Source organism: Lipophrys pholis (genome assembly GCF_963383615.2).
Source record: "Lipophrys pholis genome assembly, chromosome: 14".
Classification (NCBI taxonomy): Eukaryota; Metazoa; Chordata; class Actinopteri; order Blenniiformes; family Blenniidae; genus Lipophrys; species Lipophrys pholis.
Genome location: NC_137633.1, coordinates 8,148,821 through 8,169,410, shown reverse-complemented (window position 1 = coordinate 8,169,410; position 20,590 = coordinate 8,148,821). Strand labels below are relative to the sequence as shown.

The 20,590-nt window shown below is 40.6% G+C and overlaps 1 protein-coding gene across 1 annotated transcript in view; it reads right to left on the bottom strand.

Annotated features, from left to right (window-relative positions):
- The window catches only part of lrfn5a (leucine rich repeat and fibronectin type III domain containing 5a), a 124,459-nt gene that overhangs the window by 15,454 nt on the left and 88,415 nt on the right, over nucleotides 1-20,590 (bottom strand). Inside the window, exons 5-10 of the mRNA XM_080479742.1 lie at nucleotides 12,208-12,432; nucleotides 8,230-8,358; nucleotides 7,942-8,122; nucleotides 7,649-7,804; nucleotides 6,253-6,512; nucleotides 3,855-4,322 (exon numbers count right to left, since the gene is read on the bottom strand). Of these exons, the coding sequence (XP_080335868.1) occupies nucleotides 3,855-4,322; nucleotides 6,253-6,512; nucleotides 7,649-7,804; nucleotides 7,942-8,122; nucleotides 8,230-8,358; nucleotides 12,208-12,404 (1,391 nt within the window). The 5' untranslated portion in view covers nucleotides 12,405-12,432. The remainder of the gene's footprint in view (nucleotides 1-3,854; nucleotides 4,323-6,252; nucleotides 6,513-7,648; nucleotides 7,805-7,941; nucleotides 8,123-8,229; nucleotides 8,359-12,207; nucleotides 12,433-20,590) is intronic.

Genomic DNA, 20,590 nt, shown 5'->3' with positions numbered 1-20,590 from the left:
TTCCCCTTTCCCAAGGCTTTTCCTTACATCGTCAATTTAATGACCCAGCTTGAAGTAATCAGCATTAAAGAAGATCTCATTTAACAAACAGACATGTTGGAGTGTAAAACACATAAAGTTGTCCTCATAGATCGCTGGTGCTCCCTGTCACTCTGTTGAAAGTGATAGATAAGGTGATGGATGATAATCGGACGCCGCGTGTAATTCAGATTGTGGCCGTCATGAAAAATAAGAAAAGCAAGGTTTGAGCTGCTTTTGGTTTGAGCTCAACTCACGATGGAACAGACAATAGCAGAAACACTGTTTGTCTATCACAGCCTTCATCATTGACAGCTACGATAACCACCTCATTGTTGAATCTCCCCACCAGCTGCTTGTTATGTCTGTTCAGCCTTAAAATATATGAAGTGAAGCCCGTTGAAGGATGGAGCAAAAACAAATAATAGAGCATGTGGAATTGTACAAAAAAAAAAAAATCGGTTCCCAGTTTTCTGTTTTCCTGTTTCTTCAAACAGTGGAGCAGTAAATAGTCGCAAGATGTGTTTGGACTGGAACAGCTTTTGCGTCGTTTGAAGAACTGATGGACGTGTAACAACTTCATCAGGGAAACAAGAATATTTTTTTCAGTCCATAAAACTTTGTACTGACTTTCTCTCACACAATTTCTCAGTAGGAAAATGGTGTGAATTAAAAGTGCAGTGTCTTACCGGGAAATCAAGCAAGAATAGTAGAAATTGTTTATCATCTCAATGTGAAAACAATGTTCCTCCAATTAGCCGTTTCTGCATCTGAAAACACACCAGGTTCACCTCACTTTTTTACCCTTCCTGCCTAATACTGTTGGGTTTACACTGAATCCTGGGGATTTTGTATTTAGTGCTGGTTTTTAGAACTGCTTACTCACCGTGCGTAGGCTGCTTTGTTCAAACGTATAGGCAATGTTGTAAGGATATTGGGTTTTTAGGTGTGATAGTAATGAAGTATAAGTATAAGTATAAGAAAACAAATGTATCACTATAATTTCTCAGGCTGGAAGAAACAAAATTCAAGCCTTTAAACTGCAGCACACGGTTTGATCCTGTGCGGAAGTTAGTACTGTACAGAATATACCTTTTTGTTTTTTTTGGTTCTCAGTTTAAATGAATACTACCGGTAGGAGAAATCACAACAAAACAAGCATTGTACAGTAGTGGTCCACCATTGCTCCGTTAACATTGGAAGGAGACTTGAGGCTCAGTGTCTTGGCCAAGAAAAATCCAACCGATAGACAGGCACCACTGGAAGATGACCCATTCTATACCTCTTGAGCTACAGCTGCAGTGTGTGACTTCAGATCGACCAGTACAAGCGAATAAATCCCAAGCGTCGACCATTTCCACAGCAGATTTGCAGTTGGCTTGCTGTAAGGCTTGCTAAATTCTGGATTCGTGAGCAGCTGGGGAGCCGACCTACCTCTGGAATGGAAATATGACTGTTAAGCAGGAGGAGGCTAGTGTTAAAACACAGGTAGTGTATCAGTAAACATCTGCCTGTCTTAAGTGTCCTTGAGCTTGTAACTGAATCCCCGTTGGCGCCGGGAGCACTGCCCTTTGTCGTTCCTCCAGAGGAAGAAGCAGCAGTTGGGGATCAATACGGAATCAAGCGTTACAACTATCACATTTCAGATATGCAGCCGATCACAGGTCAACAAAACCAGGTGGGTATGCTTGTGAAGTTTCAAACTATTAGTGACTGAATTGGCAGCATAGAGGAAACCTACAGCGGCCCTCTTACACCCAGCAGCATTATCCTGAGGCGGTGGGGACTCAAGCACAGAAATGTCAATGTGTAGCAAATCAATAAACTCTTATTGAGCCTGAAAAGTAAGTGGCCTGTCCAGGACAATAGGGCTGCATTCTCTGTGTCTGTCATCCTCTATCCTGCTCACTCCCCCCGCCTCTCCTCCCAGCCATCTCCCCCAGGCTTTCCATTCATCCTTTCACGTTCCCCCTCCTTTCAATCCTACCTTTACTACCCCACCCCCCCGCCCCCCACCCCACCCCCCCACCCCCCACCCCCCACCCCACCCCCCCACCCATTCCTCTTTCTTCCTTATGTTTGGGTAATGAAAAAGTGGAATCAATGAACTGCTGCTTTGAGCCAGCAGAGGTGTTGAATGGAAATCAATCTGCTATCTAAAAACAACAGACCTGCAAAATAACACAAACAACTTAGTGAAGGGAAGAGAGAAAGCAGATGAATGAAGAGCCAGTTGCAGAGGGAAGGAAGAAAGAAAGGAAGGAAAGTGCTATGTGATGGAGGGGAGGGACTATCAGAGTGGATGATGAACAGTAATATTTTGCTCCTGCAATAAATTGGTTGTTTTAGTTGTCATCATATTCTCCTACTGAATCTATGCATTTTTGCTTCTCCCATCCAGGGTGTGTGCAGTAAATAATCAAGAATAGCCTTTTGAAAGTGTTATGGTGAAGCTTTGGTATCCTCTGTGACCAAGAGAGTTAAAACAGCAATATTAATGCAATTGTACCTTTACAAGACAGACATAAACCCTGTTGACGCCATGTCTCCATGATGCATTCTCTGAATGGGGTTAAGTGCTGATGAATTATGAACAGAGATTAGGAATTCTATGCAAGACAGACAATATCAATAGATTAATCGCTGAATGATCCCTGTTTGGTAATTATACGTATATGGCCGGGCTCATAGAGCAACACAGACCTCATGATTAAGAGTTGGACATTCAGAACTCGTCCCTCAAGTTCAATTTTCTAAAAAGACTTTCTTGACATCTTGGGGCTCTGTTGTCATAGTGACCCGGTCAATCTGAATGCTTTTCTGCTTTCCTGATGATGATGTCTAATGCTGAACAATGTACAGGGGATTAGTGGTGATATGGAAAGCAGATAACGCTGGCATAATTCCCTGCAGAAGTTGTACATGTATGTTAATGCCCTCCCCCCATTTCACTAGAGCAAATATTTAGTTCAAATGACAATCATTCCCTGCGAGATCAATCTAATCTGTGTAATCCTGAACAAATGGCAAGAGTCAAGAAAGGCGAGCTGAGCTCTCCCCGTCAAGGCTGTCCCCGTTCGGCGGGTGTGACTGCTACGTTGGTTTTTACCAGTGTTTGAGAAGAACTTAAATTTTCTTACCTCTCTTTGCTTCCCTTCCCTTTTAGCCACAGACTATTCAGACAAGGAATCACCTCCATTAAGTTTGTATCACTCCTGACTTATTTGTGTTCCACCCTTGTGGTACCCATTGTTACTCCTTTATCCCGCTCTTGACATTTAGAAGAAATTACATTATTTTATATAATCTGTTGTAAGTGTGACTTGGAAAACTGCACTTCTAACTGTGTTCTATTATGACTTGTTTTACCGCTGTGTGTTACAAAAATTGACCACAAGATGTCTACAAGCTTGTATTTCTAATGATCCTGTAGTGCCAGTGTTGCTTCCTAAAACTGACATCACAGTACCCCATAGCAACTTTGAAATGATCTTGTAGTGCACATAAGTGCTCTATAGTGGAGCCCTCGAAGCACACTAGTGCGACTTGTTCACTTGAAACCCCTCTGTAAGCTCTTCTGCTAACAATCTTGTAGCACCCAGGTTGCTTTCCATTTTCAGTCCAGCCAAGTTTTGTAATTTGTCCTGTTTCCATTTCCTGTGATCACATTTTCCAAAAGGTTCATTAACTTTGCATCCAATCTAATGTAATCTAATCCATACGGGTCAGACTTAGTAATTCTCTCCCTCTGCATTGGGCACATCAAGGTTCAGTTTCCACTGTGTGGAACCGTCTGACTCCACTGTGATGAACGTCATTGACACTGTCAATCTTACCTGTAAACCAGCGAGTCGTCCTGGCTCCCGTTGTACTGTATCTGGAACATCCTGATGCCCGGGATGTTTCTTTGAAAGTTGAACTTAATAAGTGCAGTCGATGACGTGGCTTCAGCCGTCACCACCCTCTTGTCCACCCCGCCCTTCACGTCTCCAGTAACGTTGCTCCCGTTGGCACCGCCTCGGGTTGACGTGGAAATATCCGACGAACCAGGGTCCGGCTCTTGGATGTTATTAGTGTTGTTGGAGATATGGGGGAGTTTTATAATCACCAGGTCCACAGTCTGGTGGGCTTCGCCAGCGGGGTTGGAGGAGATGCAGGTGAACGAACCCGTGTCCTTCACAGTGCTGATGAGGATGTCCAGCGTCCCATTGGTGTAGACAAGCGTTCTAGACGAGTTGGACACCAGCTTTCCCTCTGGAGAGATCCAGTGAATGGCTGGCTCTGGATCTCCTCTTGCCTTACACCTACAAGGAAAGCAAATCAGTGGAGTGGAACTTACTAGAAGTAAGACAGAATGGGGTCAGCTGTACAGTAAAAGCAGAGCACTGATAGACAGATGTTTCTGGATTCCCTCTAGGAGTGGAAGGGAAGAGTCAAAGTGGAAGCTAGTGGACACATGGATTGGAGTTACAATGGACTTAAAAGAAAGATCCTTCCGTAAAAGCCAAAAGTAAAAGCCTTTTAATTTGGGCTAAAGCACATTAAACCCTTGAGGCCTGAACAAAAGGCAAAATGAGTGCAAATATTAATGACAATTCTAAGAAATTAAGTATGGTCTTTTTTTATGGACTTTACTGTATCATCCAATATGTTTCCTATACATGTGTAACAAAAACCTTTTTGCCTTAAAATGCTATTAAAAAATATTTATATTTCTGGTTCTTATTTCCGAGGCAGTGTTTCGTCACGTTGCTGTTCACTGACACCAGAAAACATTGAAGCAGTCCAGAACACTCAAACTAAAATACCTAAATATATAAATTATCAAAGAAATTATAAATTGATTAATCTGCATATATTTTATTCTTCATTGTGTTAACAATTATCATGAGCTCAATTTTTTTCACCAGTCTGTTTTTGTTTGTATCTGATGGGAATTACAGTATCCCAAATATTGTGCAAACATAAAGTAAAGCCATTGTACACAATTGCGTATACAAGTACACTTTATGGCCAAAAGTTAAATAATTATGTTTATCATAAAATGCATCTTAAAGAATTAAAGGTTGAGTAAACTTGTGCTGCTATTTGCCAGGAAGACAAAGTGGGTCTTATATAAGCTGGAGGTAGTTGCCATCTGTCTCAAGTTGCTCTCATATAATGAACCACCTGCAACACTGAGACGAAGAATAAACAGCAGCGTGACAACAACCTCTAGCCACACAGGGACAAGAAAGTACAAGAAGAAAGGTTGTTTATTTCACTAACTTATCTTCACAGAAAATTAGAAAGGAACCAAAATCAAAATGCCAATGTCTGATACATTATCTCTCAAGAGCTAATTCAACACTACAATTGATTTAGGACATCACAGCTTCTTTGGAGTTGTCAAGAGGATAATGGACTGTGAAAATTTGTATGAAAGCAGATTTTTTATTTATTTTTTTAAACTGAGAGGACCAAAATGTGGTTTCATCCCTGCTAAGAATTTCTGGTGGTAACGAGACCTACATATTAATCCCAATGGTTTTAGTTGAAGTTAATGTTAGACATCTGAACATAGGGTATAAACTTCTATAGTGCAATATGAAAGAGATGGCTCTGAATTAAAGGAAGCATAGACACATTAAAAATGACCCATATTTGTACTTTTTATTTAGTGCGTGTGTCGGTATGGTCTGCTCAATGCAAAATCCAATGATAAAAATGCCAATGGGTCCCGACTTTTTGCCATCCGTGAGCTAAATTGGGTGTAAAAGATCATGTCAGTTAAGTTGACCCATGGTAATCTTCACTCATTTCTTATACATGAATCCAAAGGTGAGGTACAATAAAAAAGCATGGAATATTGACAATTAATTTATTGTCTTTGCCCCATTTTATTCTCGTCTCAATTTCATCATATTTTCACGTTTTGAAACATAACATCTATCATGGTTGAACGTGTGTGACCAATATATATGCAAATGAGGCAATCATCATCTCTCAGACCTGTTGTTGTCTTGATTTAGTTTTGTCCTGCTCCAAATCTTTTGTGTAATGTTCCTGTCTTGTGCATCATTGAGCAGTTGGGCTGTTTGTGCTCTTGAGTGCTTGTTTGTGAGAGAAATTGAACGGACGGGAAAATAGTAGTAGGATAATAGCAAAAGCATTTCATGTAATAAAAACACTACTCTTGCCTTTTCATTCACTGTGGGCACAATTTTTTCATGCATTTTGTGTAACAACCAATACCTAAGCGCTACTCTCTGGCCCTCCAGAACCCTCATCTCGTGGGAGAATCTGGTGATTAGCGGAGGCTCGCAGAGAAACTCCTCCTCGGGGATGGACCAGAAGTATCGGCCTGACAGGTGCTGTGGCGTGGCACAAGTCTCCAGGTCGTCCTCCCTGTTCAGCCTTCGCAGCCAGAGGAGCTCGCAGTTACAGTGGAGAGGGTTCCCCCCAAAGGACAACGCAAAGGACGAGGGGTTCATAGCCCCTGACGTGGCAAGGACCTGGAAGAGTTGTGAAAAAGTGGAATTAAGAAAACAAGAATCTTTGTTAGTCAGAGCATATTTGATTAATTCATGACGTGTTGTTTGATTCTACATTTTTGCTGGTAAAGGCTAACCAGTAGTCTGAAGTGGGGACTCCTGACATTTGGGATTGAGGAGTTGTGAGAACTGATTGTGTATATTACATATGAATATTAAAATAACATATTAACATATGTGAGATTTCAAATATAATAAGATTATTTGGGGTCATTTTAACACGAAATGTTGGCTTAGTTTAGAAAGTCAAACATTTATTTTAATGGTAAGTCAAGCATGTCGTGTCTGAAAAAGGTAAATCCAAAAAATAAATACACAACAAATAAAACCACATACACACATGGGTGCAGAGAACAATGTGCTTTAAACACTCACAGTGGCAAGTGGACGGTCATTTGTAAAGACGGATGATGAAGTGGGACTGCTAGTCTGGGTGACTCTCAACTATAAAATGAACTAGTCTCAAGAGAATATGGACACTCTGCAGGCCGGCATTGTTCTTATTGGTGATGTTCTTGCACATGTGCAGAAGAACCGTTTAATACGGCCGTGGTGTACTTGTGCAGGAGCAGCGATTCAGACAAGTTCCATTTTCCCCCTGTTTCCATGGAGTCGGAGCATTGTCAAATGGTTTACACCGGGGCTTTCAGTGGCTTTCAGTGACTTTGAGCACCGTTGTCGTGTTAACAGACACCCAAACGAAAGCTTTCAGCTTTAACTTGAAATCATTGTTTTTATAAACAAGGCCCGAATTTATACTTCCTCGGGTAAATAGTGCAGGCCTTTTTCTTTTCTTTGAATTATGCAGTGCACCCTTGCTTTAGGCAATGTCACCGCTAAATATTGCTTTTGTAGAGGATGCAGACATGTCTATTTATGCGACAGAGCAAGCCCTGTCATTTTACTGCAGTCAATTTCTTAATTCAGAGGCTAAAACAGCTGAATTACCTCATGTGGGATTAATAAAGCCTAATCTAATAAGTGCCCCTCACTATTTTTAGTTCTTACGCCAGCTTTGTTCAACTCGAGTTAAGTCATGCTGGACTGCTGCTTTGCAGGCTGTACTCGAGGTTGGTGTTCGAACGTGATAAGAATACCTGTGCTCGTTGGAACAGTGGGTCCGGCGGGAGCTTCTGGAGCTTGTTGGAGGTCACATCTAGTCGGTTGAGTTTCTGTAGAAGGGAGAAGGTTCCCTCTGGAATGAAGTCCAACATGTTGTGGTCTAAACTCAACGTGTGGAGGCTTGTCATTCTCTGCACAATTGAGAGAAAGAAAAAAAAAAAAAAGGGTTTCTTTGTTAGTGATGAATGGAGTAAAAACTTTTACTTTTCCCAGTAGCCTCGAGCCAAGCAGGCCTGAAAGTGGTCACGCAGTTCAAAAAGCTCCTGACCTGGATGGCGTCCCATGGAATAGAGTCGAGGTTATTATAACTAAGGTCCAGCTCTTCCAGCGCCAGCAGGTCATTGAACGCTCCCTGATGGATCAGCACCAGCTGGTTGTTGTTCAGAATTAGATGGTGAAGTTTGGACATCCCGCTGAACGTATCGTTGCCTATTCTCGTAAGCCGATTACTGTGAAGGGTTCAGAGAGGAGAGAAGAGGCGAGTCTTTACAAGGCTGGAACTGTAGCAGGAAGGAGGAAAAAAATAACGCTACAGGTGCATGTTGTCGAGTCGTACCTGTTGAGGTGCAGAGCTCTGAGGTTTTCCAGATCAGCAAAGGCATGAGGTGTGATGTAGGAGATGGTGTTTCTAGATAACGTGAGATCCACCAGTCGTGTCATGTTTGCAAAATCCTTCCTTTTCACACTGTGGACAGAGGAAAACAGCCGAATCAGAAAAGAAGCAAACACATGGCGGGAGTAGTACATGTGCTCTGTTCTGAGCATTTCTGTAGCAGCACCGATAAGAGTCTGTATCAGCAATGCTCATGTTTGTCAGTCTTTTAATAGGGTTCAAATGCACAGCGGACTTGAAAGGGGAAACGGGGCAAACTCCTTTAATATTTAAAGCCAAAGCTCATTCTAAAACAGCATTCACATGCGGCATTCCTTTTATCCTGGTGAGCTCATTCAATATTTGTGAGCGTGAACAACTCTCTCTCTGAAGGCTGCGGATCAGACGGCTGACGCTTGAAACTGCAGTGCCATCAGGAGACAGCCTTGAGCTGCTCTGCTGATGATGAACTGACCATGACTTACTCTGTCATCTGATTTTTTATTTAGTTTTTAGCACCCAAGTCAGTTTAATTTCATCATGGTGCTCGCAGATAATGTGCCTAAAGCCTGAAAAGAAAAGTCAAATTCGGCTTCTTGAACATATTCAATGGAGATACAGGCCTATTTGCCCGAAGACACCATAGTCATGATGACACTTGTTCATTTCAATACATTCAGATTAACCAGAATCCTACATATTATTATGTATATTTTCATCTTACACATTGGCCTACAAGAGAAGTAGTCATCAGAACGTTCAATCTTCGAGGTGATGTAGGGTTAGCCCTAACCCTCAGAGCTACTGTGGTGTGCTTACAATCAAAAAGTGAGTACTTTTAAAAACAATATAGACATTTCCAAACCTGTGGGTATCGAGTCGATAGTCTTAGCCTGATCTCGGGCTTTTTTCTAAATATTTTCACGATATATTTGAAATAAATCAAAGGAATTTGAAACCTGCACCTGTAACAAAAACATTATACACAACAATATAGAAACTGTGTAATCGAGTTTAACCTACTACAACCTTTAGTTTTGATAACGTATTTATTTCCTTCTTTATTCGTCTGCAGACATAGTTATGTAAGACAGATTAGTAGCATTACCAGTAGATCGATTTCAGAATGGTGGTTATGGTAAGAGACAGCACCACTGGTCTTTTTTTTTTCTTTATTTGTGTGTGTGTTAATTAAAATTGACAGGTAACAAAAAATATAAAGTAAACGTTCCTGTTTTAAGGCCTGATCTAGTATGGGTTTGCGCGCATAAACACACGAGCAAACTTGATATTACACACACATTGTGGAAGCTTTTCTACTGAGGATAGTTTCCTAAGTAAACACCACATCACTGAGGATCAGGCCTGACTAAATAACACACAGTATCAACCAGACGACAAATACTGGGAGGAGTTTATGCACGTAGAGAAAGATACATTTCTTTTACAATGTCTGAAAACATTTCCAATTTTTATGTGCGTGCCTGTTTTTAAGGCGTTTGAAAAGGAGGAACAAATCGACTCGGCTCTCAGCAGACATCCTGCTATTATTGTGGTGAGAGGCACTGACTATTTTTTTTTGCAGACTTTATTATTAGAAATCGTCTTCCGAGATCTCGCAACTTTTTTCTGAATCACTTCTGTTGCTCTCCTTTTCCCCCACTGCTTAGACTCTGTGCCACATAATCTCCCATAATTCTGCAACTTTTCAAATGCAGATTTGTTTGCCGTAACGCTCCACTATGCCTGATAAATTACTTCGCCAACATTTTCAACTCCACATTTTATTTTATGCTTTCCGGGGGCTCCATATAAACGCTTCATGAAGAACACAAACAAAACTGAACATGAGCAATGAAGATAGTTTATTTTGAGGCTTTTCGTATGAGAGGTTATCTTTCAGGGAGTTATGATAACCACGATAAAGGATAAACCAATGACTGTCAAAGAAATAGAGGTTTACGGCAGCAGTGGCATCAACTTTGTACTTGTAGTATTCCATTGAAAAAGTCTATATTAAAAAGGATTACTGTGTTTTTTAACCTTTAGTTTGTCGATGCAGCGACAGTTACTCTTTAAAATATTACACCTGATGTAAATACTTTTACTAGAAATAAAAGTAAGTGTAATCTACTGGATTACCAATCACCTTGCTTTATTAACATGCACGCCACTGTGCGAATGGGGTGTTGTTGTCACACATTAGCTGAGCTGTCAGCCTATGTGTGGGTCAGTGTGATTGATTCACTCATTAGTTTCAGGTAAATATACGTCGTTTAGTTGGAAGAAGGTTCTCCATAATCTGTATGTCAGCACTTCTTGACAGCAACGACATTGTCATTAGCTAATGATGACAAGAAAAATCCACAACAAAACAGGTGAGACAAACGGAAAACATTCACCCAACAGCAACAGCTCCAGGAAAAAAAAGGGAATATTAATTTAGTTATGCTAATGCATCCATTTTTGTTTTTTTAAGATAAGGGTTGTTGTTGATTTTATATAAAAGTGAACATCTCTTAATTCAAGTTGCTGTCAGGTAGATTGAGTTACTTTTCTATTATTGAGACACTCCAGTTTTGTGAAATTGTGACCATTTCTCACGAGAAAGAGACTGCAGTACTTCCAAGTTCTCTTAAATTATGGCCAAAGTAACCAATAATGAGCTCACTCAACCTTTACTAACAATTAACATCACATTAACCCTTTATCAGCCTGATGCTGCCGAACGTGATATGTTACGGTGATGTGTTATTCCCCATGGCGCTGATTGTAATATATTCTGCATTACAGATGATTTACTTGTTTTATACTTCCGAGGGTTTTATCTTTCTCAGTAAAGGAGTAGTAGTAGTAAAAAAATATTTTTTTATTAAATATAAATAAAATTTAATTATTCATTTTCACAAAAGGATGCCCCTTGAAAGGGTAATTGCAATAAGTGAAGGTATTTTACATTTATACAGGTTTCGGAAACCTAATCATGGGTATTTCTTTTTATTGGTTCAGCTTCTCTCTTTAAGTGTGTGTGTGTGTGTGTGTGTGTGTGTGGGTGTGTGTGTGGGTGTGTGTGCGTGCGTGCGCGTGCATATTTTTTAAATCTAATTACCCCAGCATCACTACATGAGTTCTCTTTTTGGACCTTACTTTCAGTTTACTACTCAGGGCTTTGTTTTATTTTATTCAAGCTGTTGTATTTACAACAATATGTTGAAGAGTAAATACACAATAGACAAGTCCAGAAAGTCCAATTCACTTTTAAATATGTCGGTTTTCTTTGATAGAGAGGTGACTTTTCCCAGCTTAGTTCTAACCTCATCTGTTGAAGGTGGGACTTATGCCACATTTACGCGACAATGTCTCAAGTGAAAACGATGTGCATTTACAAGGAAACGGCAGAAACCATGTAGATTTCAAGTTGGGCAACTAGTGGGCGCTGGTGATTGTTTTTCTAATGAAAACATACACGTGCAGAGAACAATACGCTCTAACATTAACAGTTGCTAGTCTTTGGACAATTTTATGAACCGACAACAAAGCGTTGCAGAAGGACTATTTCCTATCGCTGTGGTGCACATGTGCAGTAGCAGCGTTTTCAAAAAGTTGCGTTTTCCCCGCTTAACATGGCGACTGACCCTTTTCAAAAAGTTGTACCTTGAGAGCCGTTGTCAAAAAGTTTAAATTACTCCGAGGACCAGTGTCGTGTAAACGGTACACCCAAACAAACGGGTCCTCAGATCAGTCAGTTGGTCAAACCAACACATTTTGGTTGCTATTTTGAACAGCACAACTTGGAATTGTGCAATTTCTGTTGCCGAGGTGCCAGTGTAGGACCAGTGAAAACCATCAACATGTCTCAAGTTACACAACAGCAGTTGTGGCAGTGATGTAGTAAGCTGGTGTATGCACTCTCAACGGTAATATTAATGATGTGACCGTCACCTTGTGACAAAGTTGTCAGCCAGCCGCAGCTCCACTGTGTGTCTGTCAATGTTGGGCGGTACAAACAGCAGACCTTTCTTGGCACAGAGGGTTGCCAGGTTGGGTGACAGGATCTGACATACGCAGCGCTTCGGGCAGATCTGTGCCCGCACTGCCATGGCAACTGCCAGCATCACGCACAGCAACAGCCTCTCCATGGTCACCGCCTCCACCTGCACACAACACCTGGGAACCAGACAGAAACAAAGAAAGACGTTAATGATTCGCAAAACTTTGTTTTGATGATGTCTGAGAAGTGAACGAGAAAGCGTGAGTGCTTTAAAAGGGTAAACATTATTTTTTACGAAATGAAACGTGATCTGACCTTCTGAACAACGCGCAATTATGAGTGGTTTGCGTGGCATTAAGATAGAGACAACATAGTTACTATACAGTATGATAGAAGTCCAATTTCTGAGGTTGTTGCAAAGGCAAGTCTTTGGGCATCTGCGTCTCAACTGAGTAGAACTTTTTCATCGGACCCTTGTATAATAGACTACTTATCAACCACTGCACTTAGAAGATGTATTCAAATTAAGAGTAGCTATACAATGTGATTAGTGCAGTATTAAGAATTATGACGGGTATTATATGATTCTATGAGACCTTGTAGCTTTTGTGAGCCAACGCTGTTTTTTTCTTTTGTTTTGTTTATTGCACTTACCAGATTCTGATGTACAAATAAGCACCAAAAAAAACAAAACAACTATGTATATGATGCCCAAGACCTTACAAAATAATATGTCAATTGTTAGGCATTGCTATCAAACATGGGGAGGTGTTCAGAGTAATTTTATTGCTCAGCAATCTGCGCACGCGCGCACACACGCATACGCGCACACGCACACACACACACACACACAGGCATCATTAGCGAGCATCAGTGCTTGTAGTTAATTACTGGAGGGTTTTGAAAAGAATGAAGAGAGAATGAATGAGAGAAAAAGCTCATTAATGACAACCTTGATTGGGGTTTGAAGGACAAGGAAGGATCAGGATTAAAGGGATCCCAGTGCAAAGTCATGCACACACACGCAAACAAACAAACAAACAAACACGCAAACACATATGTCGTCATGTACACAGTCATATAGCAACACAACACAAAATCTCAACAGGGTGAAATAGAAGTGGGAGCTTTGCCTAAAATAACCCTCCCATATGCGCATACACTATAATTATCATGATGTGGAGTTACAGCTTTAAGTCATGATTTTCCACATTAATAAGTAACACGGAAAAAGAGGCAATCGACTGGGTCTTATACCATTAGACTTTTAATCTTAAATGAACATTGGATTGTGTTCCACATATATTGCATTAAAAGTGATATTGGACTTTCACTACTGCAGTATTTGCAATGTGCCAAGATCACTGGATGCAATTTCAGGAATTTTTGTTACGGCATTCTTGAGATAAAGCAGATTTAGAAGAAACGTCAGTTCATCTTTGAATTGGAGTTAATTTTGTTGGAAAGAGCCCGAGGTTGACTCTCTGTTGACCATCAACATCTTGTCAGTTCATTCGATGTCTAGCCTCTGATTGCCATGTTCTAATAACTTCAATCTTGAATAAGATATAATCTCTCTCTATATGTGTGTGTGCGTGCGTGTGTGTGTGTGTGTGTGTGTGTGTGTGTGTGTGTGTGTGTGTGTGTGTGTGTGTGTGTGTGTATTTCTTGCAAATAAGTGAAATATGAAACATGCTACTGTATTACTTAATGATAACGCACAACACAGTTTATTTAAGCATGAATATCAATTAATACTTTTCATCGACACACTGTCGATGTTACTCTTTGAAATCAGAACAGATAACGTTGCTGCACAAACCAGTGTTTTACGGCTGCAGCGATCTGCATTTCCCCTGACAGGCTCTTTCGATGTTAACACAAAAAATGCTTTCTTGTTGAGTTTCGCCTCCATCTGTGGTGTTAATTCATCACTGTGAGTGTCTGAATTGCTCTTCCCAGACAGACACTGCCAGTCAGACTGGCAGTCCTCTCTCCAAACCCTACAGATCTGAGATTTATTCCACACAGTAACTATAAACCTCGCCATGTCCACGTTCTAGGTTTCACAGATTTTGAGTTTGTCGCCCTTCAGTCTATGTGTGGTGTTTTTTTTTTTTTTTTTTGGTGTCATTCATTGGCATGTTGGGTTATTTTTATTTCATTTGGAGTCACATGGAATCTCTCTTTGGTCATTTGTGTGCTGGGAATTTGTTTCTCATAATGTTTTTGTATCTTTCAACATTAGTTTTGGATATTTGTGAAAGTTCTGAGTTTCCCAGAAATGGCCTTTTGGGTCAAGTTGAACTCTTCTATATTATTTTGTGATCATTCTCTGCCTCTTCATCGGTTTAGAGTCTGTTTGGAGGTTCTATAATAATATTACTATTTTTTTTACCCTATCGAGCTTGAATCATTTGCACCAGTTTATCTAAAGCAGTAAAATAAGTGCATGGCTTTTGCTACATTGCTGGGTACCTGGAAAAAAAAAAATTAAAAATTGTATGGCACAGTTTAAGTTTGTTCTTCAGAAGCTGATGGTTTGCAATCGAAATGATGAAAAAAATAGTGGTACCAGTTGGCTGTACTGTAAGTGCTACGGCTTTTGGTACATCTCATCTCTGCTCAGATATAATTAAGCCAATTCACCTCTCTCAAGTATAACGCTTTTCTTGTTTGCTTCATTACTGAGACGAAACCGGCCGTGATGTCGGAGGTCATACGATCTCTGGTTTTCCGTTTGTTGCTGTTCCGAGTGCAAGATGCAGGGAGGAGCAGAAAGAGCTAAATAGAGCACCGGATGAGTCATATACGCTGATATCGCTCTGGTATTGCACAGAGGGAGAGAGAGCAGGGCGGGGGAAGGGGGGGGCTCATGACCCGAGTGACACGAACGCAGATATCAGCTCATTAATTACACCGAGAAATGACTGTAATGAGAGTGACTGAGTGAGAGAGACTCTGGAAAACGGGAAGGAAATGAGTGAAAATTATCAGAGAGCGGAGGGAGAGAAAGATCAGAGAGAGAGCTAATTAAAATGAGTGCTGAGGTGTGAAACGGAAAAGCGAGTGGTATGTGTGTGCATGTGTGCTGGTTCATGTTAAGAGAGAAGATGAAGTAGGGTAGGTAGGTGATGTCTTCTGTCGCGCTCACACATGAGACGCAAGCTACCAGCAACATCTGCCACTCGAGAGGGAAAGACGATCTGCCAGTTTGATCAATTCCACAAAAGCCTTGCAAGTTCAGGACGGAGCATACCTCGAGGTGACATGTAAAGACCAGTTGGATCATGTGGAATGACAAATCAGCCCAATGGATTATGAGCAAAGGAAAAGGAAGTTAAGCCGCTCTGTTTGTTGTGGTGCGTCAAATACGATTCCGCTTCACAGATGGACGTGGAGCTGCCTTATGCGCTCTTTTGAAAATGGTCCAGCCGGCCCCCTCAAAAGGTCTTGCCTCCGTAAAGCCAGTTTCACCCCTGGCTTGTTCACTGATGAACAACTGACTTCCTCCCCAGACAGCGCAAATGGATTCTCCACACGCTCCATATAGCAAAACTGATTTCAGGTTGCATTCAGATCTCAGGGGAATAACAAGCGCACTGGTTTGGCAGTTAAGAACGATGGCTTGGAAGGATTTGCACATTCAAACTCTTTTGAGTCTGCCAAGAACGAGTGATTGAAGATGTCTCGCCTTTTTTTTTTTCTCCTCCACAGGGTCACATGGTTTAACAAAAGCAAATAGCAAAAGGCAATAAAAAAACAAACTTGCTTATTTCATTTTTTTCTGGTTTTAAACCCATCAGAACCCACTCTTCGGAAATAGCACCAGGCAATATACATATTAGAACAAATAATATTATTAAATACCTCACTGGTAAGGATCTGAAAAGTTAAAACAAAGTCAAGGAGGGAGCAGCATCAGGAACTTTACAGTCCATTTACTGGATTTGCAGCCACATCACTGCAGTTTGGGCTGGGCTGACATTAACTTTAACTGAGGCTTCATCTCTCCATGGCTGTCCCCAAAAATCAGACAGAGCCAATGGGGTGGCACCGTGGACGGCTTTGGATGAAGGGTCAACTTTCAGTCATGAGGTTGTAGGTTAGAATGGGCCATCTTTGCCTTTCTATATCGCCATTAAAGCAGGGTGTTTAGGCTTTCATTCTGTAACAGCTGAAACTTCAATGGTGAGCTAAAACCAAATATACTCCCAGGAGGACTTTTATGGGACTGGCTTGTGTGAGCCGAGGTCTCGTAGCCGCCATCTTCACGGCGTGATGTCTCATTGGAAGTAGGAAACCACTCTGATGGTCCCAAAGTGTCATCGAGAGACCCTGTGGGGCTCTTAGCGGAGGAGTGTCAGGTAGTTTACACTGGCGCTCGCTGTGTTAAAATAGATTAGTTTTGTTAGTGTTAGGAAAATACTTCATATGTTGAAGTGTTCTCCTACGGTCTCTGAGCGTCAGGCTCTTGTCGAGAAGAGCAGCATTGTTTACCGCAACGTATGACTATTGAGGCTGCACAGAAATCCACACAGACACGAATCCTCTGGAGATTTGAATGATGGAGAAAATTAGACCATTGCAGAGTCTATATTTCACCTGCCTTTCTTCTTGAAAGCACATACAGAAGCTTATGCAGACATTTGTCAGAGTCCTGCAGCATAATTCTAATGCAACGCTCGCTCCCTTTTCAATCAGCTATATGGAATATAGCATGTGAAGATTAATTAAATATATGGACATTAAAATGGATTGTTGATTGTATAGGTATTATTGCATTAGTTATGTTTGGCTTACACATCAATATGCTTATCGGCATGGATTTATATTGAAGAGGAGCAGATGCCTGAACTGGAAAAAAGTCTGAAAATTGTAACAAATATTCGTACATCTAACTTTGGTTTATTAAGTGGAAATCATACAAATACATGTCAGTGTACTGCAAATATAAGGGATTCTATTTGTCTTTTTCTATTCATAATGATTCACGAGATGCCTTTCATGCACCCTTTCTGGTTCTGGTAATAACTGCAAATATCACACAGATCTGGTTTATAGTATGTTGTCAGACCTAGGAAAAGAAAAGAAAATGTGTCGATAAATAAACATTAACATAACGCGGCAGTGAATATATCTATTGAGTTAACCCAAGAACTTTTGAATGAGTATACAAATTGATCTTACACTCCTACTGTAATTAAAATGTCTACAACTCTGAATTATCTTTAGTGAACAGAACAGATTTTGACAAAAGCACGGCAACCAAAATGAATTGGTGTATAAAGTTCTAACTGTTACGGCAGGTGCAGATGTGAATTATCAGCATCTGGCCTTGCAAAAAGAATCCACTTCACATTTTAAGAAAGTTTAAATTAAAGGAGGCTCTGTGAGGATCTATTGTAGGGGCTTCAAACCTTCAAAGCCTTTATCATTCAAACCTTGAATGATAAAGGCTCCAATCCAGGCCGCTAAGCCACCAAGCGAAAATACATGTTTTAAAAAGATTTTTTAATAGTAGCAAACAAAACACAACACTGAGACCAGAGCTGAGATATCAGTGACGCTTCCATGAATCTCTTTGCTATGAAGCGATCCTCAAAGCTATGCTGTCAGGGTGAGTTTGTAAAAACATGCATAATGCAGCAGCTATAGGAGAAGCTTTTTGGACATCTCACTCTATTTTGCACCAGATGGGATAATTAAAATTAGCTTTATGTTCTGATTGCTGTAATTTTCGGTTGCAACTCTTATGTTTCAGCAGGAGTATAGACCTTTTCATCACGTATCCTCTTGTGTGAAAAAGAAAAACTGTAAAGGCAAGGCGAGGCAAACTCATTTATAGAGCACCATTCAGACACAAGGCAGGTCATAGTGCTTTACAAAGAAATAAAAGAAATACATTAAAGCAAGCATTCAAGAATCTTAATCTCAAGAGATTAGAAGTATGTGATTCTTTAAAACCTCTCACACACTCTCATCCTCTCCATTGGGTCAACTTTATTAATGTTTAAATTTAAAGGTTATTGTGGCACTATTTTACTGCTCCGGCCCACAAGAGATGAAATTGGATTGTATGTGACCCCTGAACTTAAAAGCGATTGACACTCGTGGTTATTAAGTCGACTTTTTGAGTCTACAGCAACCAGCAACAAAGAGAAAATGGAAAGGCAACAGAAGTCTGACATTCAAAATGACACAGATGACAGTATTTCTACATGATTTTGTGGACAAAACAGAAACACGCATAAGATGTGACAAAAGGAATTTCATAACAATCCTTTTTGTTTTTCCAACAGTACTTAATTTCTCTCCAGCCACTGCTTGTTTGTCGAAGTTTCAGTAACATCCACTCCACAGTCAAAATGAACACCCTTGAGTTCTGAGGGTGAAAGACACTCCAGATCATTTTGCTTCCATTACTATTCCAGAATAAGATCTACTTGATTTTCCTGTTGCCGAATCAAAACTACAATGAAGAGAAGACAGCAGTCCCGACAACACTGAGTCTGTCACACTGAAGGTTTTAACTGTGACTCTCATCTGACACGGCGGTGCTGCACCCATTTTGGATCTAGCTGTGTTAGTGCAATGCAACTTTTCTTCAAATGTACAATGCCTGGCCCTTTTCTAAAAGTGGGTGTCAGGTTGCAGGTTTAATAACAGATGCAGTCTGGTCCCAGACGGGGGCTGTTCAAGGTGGAAAGGGCTTAAGTGCTCATAAAAATTGCAAGTGGCCAAGCTCATACAATATGATTGAGGGACTTGAGAGCAGGTCCTAAATGGACCTTGAGCATTGCTTGTTTTCTCCAGCTCAAGAGTTACCTTTGAACCTCTCATCCAGGGGTTGCTGGGATACAAACTACCGTGAGACCCGTGCAAATGCAACTCGCCACTGGTCATTCACACGGGCCGTCCACTTAATTAATTACATGCACTCGTGTGAGGTAATGTGACTCTGTTTACAATAATTCTCCTTTTAAGAAGATAATGACCTTGCCTTCAGAAATCTAGTTTCAAGGTTACTAGTTTTTAGACTTAAATTTCCTGAGTTACTGACCTGGACTTTTTTTTTTGGACCATGCTCATTGGATATGGTCTTAAAAAATAAAAACAACACATATTAAGTAGGATTTTGGTAAATCAGAAATAGGAGTGCACCTCGCCCCGGTGTTTGTACACTCCGTACAAAATTTGTAATTCAAAGCATCGAGGAGATTACAGCATCCTGTAGTTGCTGCGGGAAAACCTTTTAGCTCCTGCCTTTCATTTTCTCAAGCGAGTGAATAGTTGACTTAATAGTTTACATGGGCTTCTGTGCCTTCAAGCATGTGCCTTGGCTGTTTGTCCCAGCATCTAATGCATAACAAAAATGCACCAATGCCCACGCCACTTAAACTGACCTGCCACTTTCCTGTTCTCTCACATCTGCCTGCTCGGCTTTGCATTTCCGTGTCCACCGGAGTGAACCTTCTGCTTCAGCTAATGGCTTTAGCCACTCGAACAACAGGGGTCAGCTGCTGCCTAAATACATCACAATTACTCTTTATTCAATTAGTGTAGTTTGGGAATGCAGCGCAGCGCAGCACAGCACAGCGCAAAGCAATATATATATATATATATATATATATATATATATATAAACAAATAAAAACCAACACAGGCATGAAATCCAGTCAAGTCAAGGCTAAAACCTCATCTGCATACACACTTTGCATCCAAAATTGAAGCTTGAATAGATTTTATGTGCGCGCAGTGAAATTTGCATATGCAACTTAACATAATAGCGATGGATCTGTCACTCAAAATTCATATTCATTTTAGACACAATAAGTCTTTAGATTAAAAGAAAATGGTTTCCATTCACTGTTGCTAAATGACTTTAACGATCATAGCTGGCAAACTAATTAGGAGATGCTAGCCTCATTAGTTTGTGAAAAACACGGTAACTGTTTACACTTTGGTCTGAATAAACAACAACCTTCTTCCCTTCCCAATAGGTTGTTTTCCTCTGACTCCCACGATGAGAAGAGTTCACTATTGTGCTAACACATACACCAACACTTTATATGACATGAGCGACAGCATATATCCACGAGCAGACCTATAGGTTAATGCTGATACGGGTAAACAGAAATTCACTCTGATAACGTCGTACGTTATCATGCAAAAAGTGTCCCATGCATTTTTTTCTTGTTTTCTAATCAACTGCTCTTGAAGAACATTTTGAAAATGATGTCAGTTTACACAGAAATGGCAAAAATGCTGAAAATTATGTAGTTAGCAAGTCAGGCCTCGAGTTGGCGATGTTGGTTGTTTTTGTTGTGAAAC